This window comes from Canis lupus, chromosome 6, assembly GCF_011100685.1.
Source record: "Canis lupus familiaris isolate Mischka breed German Shepherd chromosome 6, alternate assembly UU_Cfam_GSD_1.0, whole genome shotgun sequence".
Classification (NCBI taxonomy): Eukaryota; Metazoa; Chordata; class Mammalia; order Carnivora; family Canidae; genus Canis; species Canis lupus.
The window spans coordinates 37,727,417-37,739,859 of NC_049227.1; the positions used below are offsets into that span (position 1 = coordinate 37,727,417).

The 12,443-nt window shown below is 43.7% G+C and overlaps 1 protein-coding gene across 2 annotated transcripts in view; it reads left to right on the plus strand.

Annotated features, from left to right (window-relative positions):
- The window catches only part of CREBBP (CREB binding protein), a 126,567-nt gene that overhangs the window by 15,046 nt on the left and 99,078 nt on the right, over window positions 1–12,443 (plus strand). For both annotated transcript variants that reach the window (XM_038540569.1, XM_038540570.1), the window contains exon 2: window positions 9,136–9,848. In XM_038540569.1, coding sequence (XP_038396497.1) covers window positions 9,136–9,848 — 713 coding nt within the window. The remainder of the gene's footprint in view (window positions 1–9,135; window positions 9,849–12,443) is intronic.

Genomic DNA, 12,443 nt, shown 5'->3' on the forward strand with positions numbered 1-12,443 from the left:
CTGGTGATTCAGGTCCAGGGTGACAGGATTTTCAGTCAGGAGTCCTGGATTCTTTAAGTGAAAGGTAAATAGCTGATGTTCAGGGAAACAAGATCTCTTGATCTCTGAAGTAGAGTAAACCATGAAATGCATTTGTGAATGAGAAAAGAAAATGCTCAAATTTTAATAGTAAATGATGATGCAAAGTAGACTTACCCTTCTTGGGTAGACTTACTCTTGAAAAATTGTGTAGGAAAAAAAAAAGAAAAATTGTGTAGAGTGCCTTTTTATAAACCAGATTTTTCCCTTCTGACTTACATCACAGTTCCTGAGGTACTATAGTTTTATTTCAGTTTCATCTAGTACAACAGCCTGCTTTCCTTCCCCTCACTTCAGACAGTATAGTTCATAGTGTTTAAATATTTAAGGGTACTTGGCAGGTTTCCATCTAAAAGAGTCCCCCTGGATAGATCCTTTGCTAACAGGAATGTTTGTCCCATAAATTAACTGTAAATTTGGGTTTAATAAATTGAATTGCCTTATAACTCTCAACAAAACACTTGGGTTTATATTAAAGAACAGAATTTGGGTTTTAATGCAGGGTGCTTTGTTTTGTTTTGTTTTGTTTTGTTTTGTCATATGCTCTGCTCTGTATGATGAGCAATTATTTAAGTGGATATCAACAATGGATATTCCCCCAAGAAGGCCTTTGTTCATTTTATTTTTTATTTTTATTTTTTAAAGATTATTTGTGAGAGATACAGAGAGAGATAGGCAGAGACACAGGCAGAGGGAGAAGCAGGCTCCATGCAGGGAGCCCAATGTGGGACTCTGATCCTGGGTCTCCAGGATCAGGCCCTGGGCTGAAGGCGGTGCTAAACCGCTGAGCCACCCGGGCTGCCCACCTTTGTTCATTTTAAAAGCATTCTGGTGGGATCCTTCCCTCCTGAATCACACTCAGACACCTGCAGAGGGAAGCCTGCCATATTGGTGTTGAAACCTACCGTAGGCAAAGTGGCCAGCTTGTTTTGTCTGCTGAACCACCCCCCCCCATGTGCAGTGTTCATTTCTTGCATCTTTTCCTTTTAAGATCTGCTCTGAGTTTGCCATTCATCTGGAGCCTTTCTTGCCTCTGTTCATTCCCTTATTCCACTTGCTTGCAAAATCCGCTCTTTGTGTGTTACCAGTTTCAGTTTGTGACTTGGTGTCTGTGGCCTATCTTCCTCAATTAGATTATAATTCTCTGGGGGGCAGACTTTTATTCGAGTCTCAAATAAGCCCAGTTAGCCCTTCAAGGAGTGAAGTTCCCAGAGGAAGGCCATGTGGCCTAAGAGGAGGAGGCAGATCGCTCAGCCAGGTCCACTCTGGCTCTTAAGCAGATAGCAATTCTGAGGAGGGGCGGGACTTTTTGTTCAGTGTAAGATCACTGTTCAGAATGAAGTAAAACCTCATTATTCTGTACTAATTAGGGGTGGTGTGTCTGCATGAAAAGCTTGAATCACAGAACATTTAAGAAGGAATTTACTTTAATTATTTTCTAATAGTAATTGTTAAAAAAAAAAGTTAGATGTCTTTTGGGAATGTATTTAAATGCCTAGATAAAAATTATTTGTGGGGCGCCTGGGTGGCTCAATCCAATGATTTTGGCTCAGGTCATGTTTTCAGGAACGTGAGACCAAGCCCCAAGTTGGGCTCTGCCCTGGGCATGTAGTCTGCTTGGGATTCTCTCTCTCCCTCTGTGCCCCACCTCAATTATTTGTAATGGCCTAAGTGCTAAGAAAACCGTGTTCTTTTTCTTTTTTTAAATATTTTTGTTTATTTGAGAGAGAGACAGCAAGTGAGGGAGTACGAGTAGGGGGCGCAGCAGAGGGAGAGGGAGAAGCAGGCTCCCCACTGAGCAGGGAGCCCTAGATGGGGCTCTGTCCCAGGACCTGGGATCATGACTGAGCAGGCACTGAACCAACTGGGCCACCCCGTCGCCCCTCTTTTCCTTTTAAAAATGTTTTCATTCTGCAAATTTTTTTTTAAAGATTTTATCTATTTGTTCACGAGAGACACACAGAGAGAGAGAGGCAGAGACACAGGCAGAGGGAGAAGCAGGCTCCATGCAGGGAGCCTGACATGGGACTCGATCCCGGGACTCCTGGATCACACCCTGGGCCACCCAGGGATCCCCTCATTCTGCATTTCTGAAGAGTTGTCCCATTGCTTATTTGCACAATCCCCACAGATTTTCAAAGCAGAGTAAGCTTTAATTCTTAGCATTGTCACAGATTCTTAGGACTTTACCTTAGAGAAGTGACAGTCATTGAGCATGGGGTGCCAGGTCCTTGATGGGCATGTACGGGTCAGCCCTCATAGCAACCTTGGAAGATGGTGCTATGACAATTAGTGACTGATAAGTATTGAGCCCTTACTGCATGCCAGGCTAAGTGCTGTGTACACACTATATGATTTCATTCTTTCTTCAGTTTCAGATGGTCTCCAGATCATCTAAGAATTACAACCCTATGAAAGTGTTTACCATTCTTTGGATTCCTCCTCTTCAGATGTGAGCTTTTTCAGAGTGCATTGCCCTTTTTGGATTAATTTTTGTATCCAGTTTTGACTTAGGAATTAAAAATTCTTTTTGTAAAAATTTCCAGGGTTGATGAATAAAAATGCCTAGCTTTTCTAAAGTTTAAGAGAGGGGTCCCTGGGTGGCGCAGCGGTTTGGCGCCTGCCTTTGGCCCAGGGCGCGATCCTGGAGACCCAGGATCGAATCCCATATCAGGCTCCCGATGCATGGAGCCTGCTTCTCCCTCTGCCTGTGTCTCTGCCTCTCTCTCTCTCTCTGTGACTATCATAAGTAAATAAATTAAAAAAAAAAAATTAAAAAAATAAAAAAATTAAAAATTAAAAAAATAAAGTTTAAGAGATGCATTTGAATAATCAGAGATATAGTACAAGTAATGCCAAAGAACATGTAAACAGAATTATGAAAAGAGAAACAAAAGCAGACCTTTTCCACAGAGAATGAGGGCTGCAGCGAGAAATGGGCATGGAGGGGAGAGGGAGCACCTGTAGGAGGAGGGGTTTCATGCTCAGAAGTAGAGAATCATGAACAGGAACGAGGACCTCCACTCTTACTCTCAGGGTTGTTTCTCTGATTAACATCTCTTATTTCGTATTAGACCGTTTCATTTATATACCAGCCACAGGATGAAGAGGCGTGGATGCTGGGGTGTATCCAGCAGTAATCTGACTGGTCTCCCGCAGGATAAAGAGGCTGCAGGAGAGGGGGGTAAAAAGGAGGAGGATTAGAATAGGGAAGTGTTTTAGGAGGATTCACTATTGAATTTTGTTCTCTTTGTTTCTGTTTTACAAAAGTAGTAATGAATGTTAGGATTACTACTTTATATCTTGGGCTAGACAAGTGAAATGTTGAAACTGTTACTGTGTGTCCTATAACTTTGGCACTCTTCTCCAGAATTCATTCATTTGTTCAGGATGAAGATATTTGTGGAGAGCCTGATCCTTCGTGTGGTCTTTACAGCCTTGTGAGTTATAACTCGGAGTTGATAGTGTGATTTTAAGACTCATTCATTATGTATGTAAAATATAGAAGAGTTCCTACTTTGCGCCAATACAAGATTTGATAAACTAGTTTGTACACATTTAGACAGAAAAATCAGTTCTGCCGGTCAGAGAATTTGAGGCTCCACTTGCTATTCAAGAGGAAAACGTAAAGTATGACACAAGGGGAGATGTTAGCAAACCTAAGGAAAGATGTGTTTTGTGGATGATTTGCTTCGCCACATTTGAACACAGACTATTTTCAAACAAAACCGCTTTTATTTTATTTTTTAAAATTTTATTCATGAGAGACAGAGAGAGAGAGAGACAGGCAGAGGGAGAAGCAGGCTCCATGCAGGACGTGGGACTTGATCCAGGGTCTCTAAGATCACACCCTGGGCTGAAGGCAGCGCTAAACTGCTGAGCCACCCAGGCTACCCACAAAACCGCTCTTAAATGTTACAGGCTGGGTGGATTGATTCAACCACTTACCTGGTATTTGATTTGTAAAATGAAGAGCTTTTTTCAGAGTCCCTGATAATATAGTTCATTCCTATTTAAGGTGAAATATGAACTTCTGAATATGATGGATAAAAATGGATCTTAGAATGTGTGTAGGATGCTTGTCTTTCAGTGTTTAGAGGTGATTGTTTCCTGTAGTGAGGTTTTTCTGCATGGTGCAGAAGTGACACATCCTTGTCATCATGCTTGATGGAGATACTGTGCAGTGGGTGCCCCAGCCTTGTAGGAGTGTGACAGAGACTGGGAAAACCAACAGCTACCTTCCCAGCGCAGCTTCGTGAAAGGGATGGACTCTGAGTTGGCAGCCCAAGAGCCCCAAGAGGGAGAGAATTCCTGTTGGCTGTGGGAACATGACAGGCTGTGTTTGTTTTGTGATGCCAATGTCTCTTGCCAGTGGTGAACCCCTAGAAAGCAGGGTCCAACGAGTCTCGTGCAGCCTCACTTCTCCCTGGGTCTGCTGGGGGCTTGGTGGAGGAAAGGGAAATTACCTAGAATTGGAAGTGGTGATGCTCAATCTTGAATCTTCAGAACTTCCGATGATTCAGATTGGTATTGCCTAACCAGTGTTGGGACACTTTGGTGTGTAGAAAGTGTAACTGTGTATGTTGCAATATCCTGCCTTTCCTTCTTCACTCTCTGTCAATTTTGTGAACTAGACAATATGTGCATGGAGACAGTAACAGTGAGAAGGGGGATGCCACTGTCCCCCCCCCTCAAACCCTGCACAGCTCATCTTGTCTTCTTAGAAAGATACTCCTTGTGTATTTGCTTGTGGACACGTACATATGTGTTTGCACTGGTAGGTGAGGATGTAAGTAGGATTAGTCTATTCTTTCCACAACCAAACAACTGTGAGATGTGTTTAGACTGAAACAAGATGAGAAAAGTGGCCAAGGTGGACAAAATGTGGCAGAGCAGCACAAACCAAAATTGAGCCCAAGACATTCTGCCCTGTGACAGCTATAAAAGTTGCATGTGCATTTGGAGTAAAACTTGCCATAAGCAAGTAAAAAAATAGCCAAACTGGTAAATTTGAGAGTGGCAGGATAGTGGGTAAATTTTAAAGGTAAGAAATTTTTAAAGTTTTTGTGCAAGATAGAGTAAGAGAACCAGCATCTACGGTGCCAGGTGCCCTGATCAGCTTTCATCATGTAACTCTGGGGTATCACAGTTGGGAAAGAGAGAGAGACACTGAGCAGTTTGCTCAAGGATACAGAGCTGGTTGATTCAGCCGGGATTTGAACGCATGTGTTCCATTCCCAGCTGTTCCTTTTCCTTCCTCATATCTAGTTTCCACTGGAGTAGGGACCCTGAATCTGACACAGCAGTGTTTAACTGTTCCTTTGGGTTTACCTGTTCTTGTCCTGGCCAGCCGCCCTCTCTCAGGAAGAGTGCTTTGAAACACTTGGAAGAGCCAATCAAGGAGCTTCAGCACGCCATTCCAGACTTTTTAAATATTTGGAATTCGTTTCCTTGTAATAATTTACAGTGCTTGACACCAACTCTTCGTCCCCTCCCTGGCAAATAGAAAGGAAGCTTGGTCTCTCTGTTATAGTGGCTCCTGCTTGCTGGTTTAGATGAAGTTTCATTTTCATGTTCATAGGCTAAGGAACATTGCATTAAAAAACACATATACACTGGGGTTTTTTGTTTTGTTTTATTTTGTTTAAAGAATACTGAGTAGGGGCGCCTGGCTGGCTCAGCCAGTAGAGCATGCAACTCTTGATCTTGGTTGAGATCATGAATTGGAGCTCCATGTTGGGTATAGAGATTACTTAAAAATAAAATCTTTTAAAAAATAAAGGAAGAGTGAGTAAAAAATGTGTGTGCATATGGACAGAGTCTAAAAGGCAACGGAAACATAAGTTATGTTGGAGAATTGTTTCCTTTTTCTTTTGTGTGCTCTTCCCCCCATGTGTTCTTTTTACATGGAGACCTTGGTGAACCTCCAGATTCAGGACAGCACAGTGCCATAAAAGCTATGGAATGGAATCCACAAAACCATGTTGAGATGCAGAAGCTGGGTAGTTGGCAGCAAAAACCCCCAATTCGTGGCTGTGTCTCAGCTGTCTGCTGTATCCAGGAGTCAACTCCTGTGTCTTTTCATTATTACGTGTCCTGTAGTCACAAGGCAGCAGCCCCAGATTGTGGGACATTCTACAAAACAACTGGCCTATCCTCTTCAAAAATGCCAGAGTTAGGAAAGAATAAGTCTGACAAGCCTTTCTAGACAAAAGGGAAGGACAGAGACATGACAAGACAACCAGGTGCACCGGAGTCCTGAATTGGATTTTAGACCAGGAAAATAAATGTAATAAAGGGCATTATTGAGACAACTGGCTAAATTTGAGTTAGGGCAATCAATATATTAAGTATTGTATCAGTGTTAAATTTACTGAATTTGATAAACGTGATGTTTTTGTACAAGGGTGTTCTTAGGAGGTCCGTGGTCAGAGACTTGGGAGGAAAGGCTCATGCTATCTGCAGCTTACTCTCGCAGGTTCTACAAAACTCTGTGTGCCCGTGTGCTTATGTGTGAGTGTGTGTGTACAGTTGCAAGTAATCCCTAATTCCTTATAGTCGAGTAGGGTGAAATATATATGTATTAGTTAGAGGTGGTTTACTAGGCACATATGTACAGAGAACTTTGGTGGCTAAAAAGAGGCACTGGTCTGTTCAGGGATAGCCCAAAGAAAGTCTTCATAGTCACTGTGATTAATCTCAGTGAGAGGTAGGGGTCTGGTTTTCTAGACAGAGAGTGAACATCCAGGAGAAGGATTTCTGCTGCAGGTGACAGCTCATTGTTGTGGCTGGAACGTAGGGTGTATCTGAAGGTGCCAGGGGAAAGAAGGGCCGAGAACTGGTCAGGGGCCACATCCCGATGGCCTCAGATGTCTTATGGAGGAGCTTTTGAGCTTCATCTGGATGACATTAAACTCCAGCTAGAATGGCTTAAATATAGGAAATGGATTTTTTTTTCTTATAATGAGAAATCTGAGGGTAGGGGAGGCTCCAGGGTTGAATAAAGCAGCTCAGGGACGACTTCACAAACCCCACTTTATAGTTTTTGCAGCAGTCATCCCTAGCGTGTCAGAGGCCCTCTCCTGCCCGAGGGTGGCTGCCATAGTTCCACTGTGAGATGCGGGAAGGGAGATTTCTTCCTGAGCATCCCTTACTTTTGGGAAGGAAAACCTTTTCTATGCTGTCGTGGAAATATGTACCTTCAACTCCCTTAGCTGGGATTGTGTCACCTGCAAGGAGAAGGTTTGGGGGGGGAGGGTCACTAGTCACTTCTCCCAAGGCTGGGAAGGTGGTGCTCTTCTTAGAGCAACCTCAGAGCAGCCACCCGGGGTGCTATGGGGGAAGCAGTCTTAGGGAGAAGGCAGTTCAGTTTTTTCAAAGTGGGTGGTGGTGGGGTGGGTGGCTGTGTTTAAAACAACGGCAACAAAAAGCCACATGCACTCATCACCCCACCACTTCTACCACTATGACCACTGCCCATGTGCTCATATACTAAACTGCTAATCTTACTTCCTGAGCCATTTTGCATATTCCATTTGCATGTCTTTACATAACATATACATTTTCCTACATTTTTATAGTCTTCAAAATTATTTTAGTAGATGTGTAATTTTTAAAAAGATTTTATTTATTTACTTTAGACAGTGAGTGAAGGGAAGAAGGGCAGAGGGAGAGGGACAAGAGTTTTAAGCAGACTCCACACTGGGCACAGAGACTGATACGGGGCTTGATCTCATGACCCTGAGATCATGACCTGAGCCAAAATGAAGAGTTGGACCTTCAACCGTATGAGCCACCCAGGTGCCCCATTCTAACATTATATAGTAATTCATTAAACCTTCTATTACTGGATAACAGTAATAATAACAGCTAATATGGTCCACTTACCACCCACAGGCACTGTTGGTTAAAGTGCTTTACACTTATTCATTCAGTCAGCCCCCATGAAACCCTATGAGGTGTGGTAGTTTTCACAGTTTCCAAATGGAAACTGTACCTGAGGCACAGAAAGTCCAGGAAACTCATGGCTAAGAAGTAGGGAGCTGGAGGCAGAGCTGGGGTTCAGGTGTAGGCAGCCTGGGTCTTAGTCTGAGCAGTTGGCTGACCTGCCTATGTGTATGGTTTGGCCTTGTCTCCATGTTACACACATGCCACTCTTGTTATATTTTCTGCAGATCTTGTCCTTTGTGCACGTGTGGCCAGGTTGTTGTGGGTTGAAGAAGGCATGGTCGGTGAGAGACTAGAGATACACTAAGCCACGTGTTAGAGAAATGGTACCTTGAGAGGGACCAGAAGGAAGAAGTTGCTTTACCTGTCATCAATTACCCTTCAGGAAGGATGGTCTCTTCTGTTGACTGTTTTTTATCTTCCTTTTTGATGCTTACCCACTGGCATCCTTTGTGTGTCTACTCAGAAGTCCGTGTGCTGCCCATCCTTCCACGTGGCTGACGTTAGCCCCTTTCATGTGGGACAAGTGGCTGTTATATTCTTTTACCTTTAACTATTTTTAGTTTCTTTATACATTATTTTCTGCAGCTTCAACACTTGGAGAACTCTCATTTTCTATTTAGGTTGGGGTAGGTTTTTTAATGATTTACCTTTTAAATATGTAATCACTTAAAATTAGGCTTTACTTAATTTCCCCAAATTGGTATTCATCTAACTAAATGCCCAATTACTTTTTTGCACTCAGATATTCTTAAAAGAACTTTAACATAAATTCAGTGAAGGTTTAACTCCCTCTTGATTTCCTTTGATTTGTATATCTACATTTCTCTTTAAGTCACATGATTTAATTGTTGTTTTAGAATATGTGGTAACATCTAGTGGGGCTGGCCCTCCTCTCATCTGTGTAACTTTTCCTTCTTCAGAATTTGAAAAATATTCTTCCTTGTTTAATTTTCCCAAATGAAGTTTCAAGTCATTTTGACATAACTCTAAGACATGCTGGCTTTCTGTGTTAAGTGCTCCTTGAGGTTAAGGTCATAGTAACATATGACAGTTGGAAAGCTGTTATAGTTGCTTAGTTTCTCATTTCTATTTCTGTTTAATTTCTAGATTTTGGATCATTGTTTGACTTGGAAAATGATCTTCCTGATGAGCTGATCCCCAATGGAGGAGAATTAAGCCTTTTAAACAGTGGGAACCTTGTTCCAGATGCTGCTTCCAAACATAAACAACTGTCGGAGCTTCTGCGCGGAGGCAGCGGCTCTAGTATCAACCCAGGAATAGGAAATGTTAGCGCCAGCAGCCCCGTGCAGCAAGGCCTCAGTGGCCAGACTCAGGGGCAGCCGAACAGTGCAAACATGGCCAGCTTGGGTGCCATGGGCAAGAGCCCTCTGAACCAGGGAGATTCTTCAGCCCCCAGCCTGCCCAAACAGGCAGCCAGCACCTCTGGGCCCACTCCCCCTGCTTCCCAAGCACTGAATCCGCAAGCACAAAAGCAAGTGGGGCTGGTGACCAGCAGCCCTGCCACGTCGCAGACGGGACCTGGGATCTGCATGAATGCAAACTTTAACCAGACCCACCCAGGCCTCCTCAATAGTAACTCTGGCCATAGTTTAATGAACCAGGCCCAGCAAGGACAGGCACAAGTCATGAATGGATCTCTTGGGGCCGCTGGCAGAGGAAGAGGAGCTGGGATACCGTACCCTGCTCCGGCCATGCAGGGGGCCACGAGCAGCGTGCTGGCTGAGACATTAACACAGGTTTCACCGCAAATGGCCAGTCACGCCGGACTGAATACGGCGCAGGCCGGAGGCATGACCAAGGTAAGTGAGCTTCAGTGCTGTGAATGCATCCTACTAGTGGGGGGCAGGAGCTTTTTCCTTCCAAACAAGTGGTATAGTGCAATGGGACTATGGGGCACGATCCTGTCCTCCTTCACCCTTCCTTCCTGCCCCTTGGATTTGGAAGAGGGAGCTTTGGTATTTTGAACCCAGAAATAAAGATCTTTGTCCTTATCTTTAAAGTGGGAGCTCTTAAAGAAGCCAGCAGTAGAAGAGCCCCCACATCAGGCAGTTGAAAACATAGGAGATGTGTTTGGATTGATGGTCACTTTTCAGCCTCTGAGGAAAATGGTGGAAATAGGACCACATGGTTGAAAGAGGCTGCTTCTGCTGGGAATTTGCTTTCTGTGACGTTGCTGAATCTGGTGAAGGCTCCTGTCCCTCCCCTTCACCCAGCTGACAAAGTTCTTAGGCGGTTCATACCCTTGCCTTTTTCCGTCCACCCAGTGAAGTCACTGTTTGACCAACCGAGAAGCCATGTCCTGAGCTGGTGATGGTGAGCTGCCTGCCGTGGTTCACTGGGGTGACGCGGCAGAGCCAGGGCAGTGCGGGCCCTCAGGTCCCAGAAGAAACTCGGTGGCAGTGGTTCCCAGAGCAAGGTCCATGGGTGTAGCAGCAGCAGTAGCAGCAGAAGCAGCAGCAGTAGGGAGCTTGTTAGAAGTGCAGAGCTGCTGACCCAGAACCTGGGCTTTCTCAAGCCTCCAGGTGCAGCGGGGCCTGTGCAGGGTGAGAACTCCACTCTAGGTTTCCGCCACCGACCATGCAGCCAGCACATAGAGTAGAAGCTGAACGTGGAGGACAGGGTAGGTGGATGCCAGGGTAGAGAGGGAACAACTGGAAAGCTGGAAGGTGGCACGGAAGTGGGGTGCAGGTGGATCCCCAGTGTGGGAGTAGATGCCACTGTGTCTCCAAGACAAAGCACCTGTTTCAGGCAGTATTTGCCACAGCAAACTCTAGAACAAAAGAACAGTTTGGGCTGTTTCTTGAATTTGATTAGTCCATTGAAGGAAAAGGACAAGTAAGAGTAGCACACAACTTCCCCCAAAGCTGCTGTGGGCACCAGGAGGTGCATAGGAAGCCCTGGGACTGTCCTAGGTAAGGAGTCAGGGCTTTTTAACTTAAATAAAAATGAAGTGCAGTTGACCTTTGAACAGCATGAGTTTGAACTTCTCAAGTCTACTTATACACAGGGTTTTGTGTTGTTGCTTGTTTTGATAAATACAAGACTGTAAATGTGTTTTCCTTATGATTTTCTTAATGTTTTATCTTTATTGTAAGAAAACAGTATATAATACATGTACAAAATATGTGTTGACTGTTTATGTTTTTGACAGGCTTCTGGTCAGTAGTAGGCTATTAGTTGTTAAGTTCTTAGGAAGTCACAAGTTTTATGCCAGTTTTCCACTGGACAGGCAGGGGTCAGGGCTTCAAACCCCCACATTGTTCAACAGTCAGCTGTAATTTCAGACATTAATATTGCATTTATCTCTTGTGAAGTGTTGTTAAAGGGGAGGGAATGTGAACTTAAATTTTAATTGGCATTGGCAGAGGTGTGTCTGTATACATACATTCTTTCTAAAGGTAAGCTGAGGAGAGACTACTGTGGGCTTAGGGCTCAAGGTCAGCTTGATGTTTGCTTTTTCCCGATTCACTCATCAACCCATGCTACCCTCTTACAAAAACCTTTTTATTTTGGAGAATTGAAGTCCAGTGCAAAAGTAGACATTAAAAAAAAAAAGTAGACATAATAGTTTAATGCAAGGGTTCTCAAACTTTTCGGTCTTCAGACTCCTGAATAATCTTAACTCTTGAGGGCCCCAAGGAGATTTTGTTTAAAAAGTCAATTATATCTATCAATATTTGCCACATTAAATACTGAAATAGAATTTTGAAAACCAAGCACACATTCCATTAGCCATTAAGCACAGTGATACCACATGTCACAGAGCTCCTGGAAAATGCCTGTGTTTTTGTGAGAAATGAGAGTAAAGAAGGCAGTGTCTTAGTATTTTATGAAAATAGTTTTGACATCACGACCCCCTCCCCCTCCAAAAGCTATCTGTGTATTCCTTTTTTTTTTTTTTTTTTTTTTTTTTAAGAGAGGGAGACAAAACATGAGCCCCAGGGGGTGAGGGAGAGGGAGAAGCAGTCTCCTTGCTGAGCAGGGAGCCAGATGCAGGGCTTGTTCCCAGGACCCCAGGACGAAGACAGATGCTTAACTAACTGAGCCCCCCCAGGTGCCCCTATTATGTGTATTCCTAAAAGTTAGACTTTGGTATACCTAAACCCAGCACCATTCTCTCTTGTAAATAAATGATTTCTTTGTGTCATGTAGGTCTACTAAGTAAGTCAAATTTCCAGTGGTCTCCTATGTCCTAATTTGTTTTTACAGGTTTCTCCCCGCCCCCCCATATCTGAATAACTATATTCAGTGGATATGGCTTTTAAGAACCTGTTAACTGTAGGATCCTTACAATTCATTTGTTGAAGAACCTGATGATTTTGTTTATTTAGTTTATTGGTTCTGGCAGGTTTCCTGCAGTCTGAGCTCTGTTGGTATATCTCTGTCATTTCATG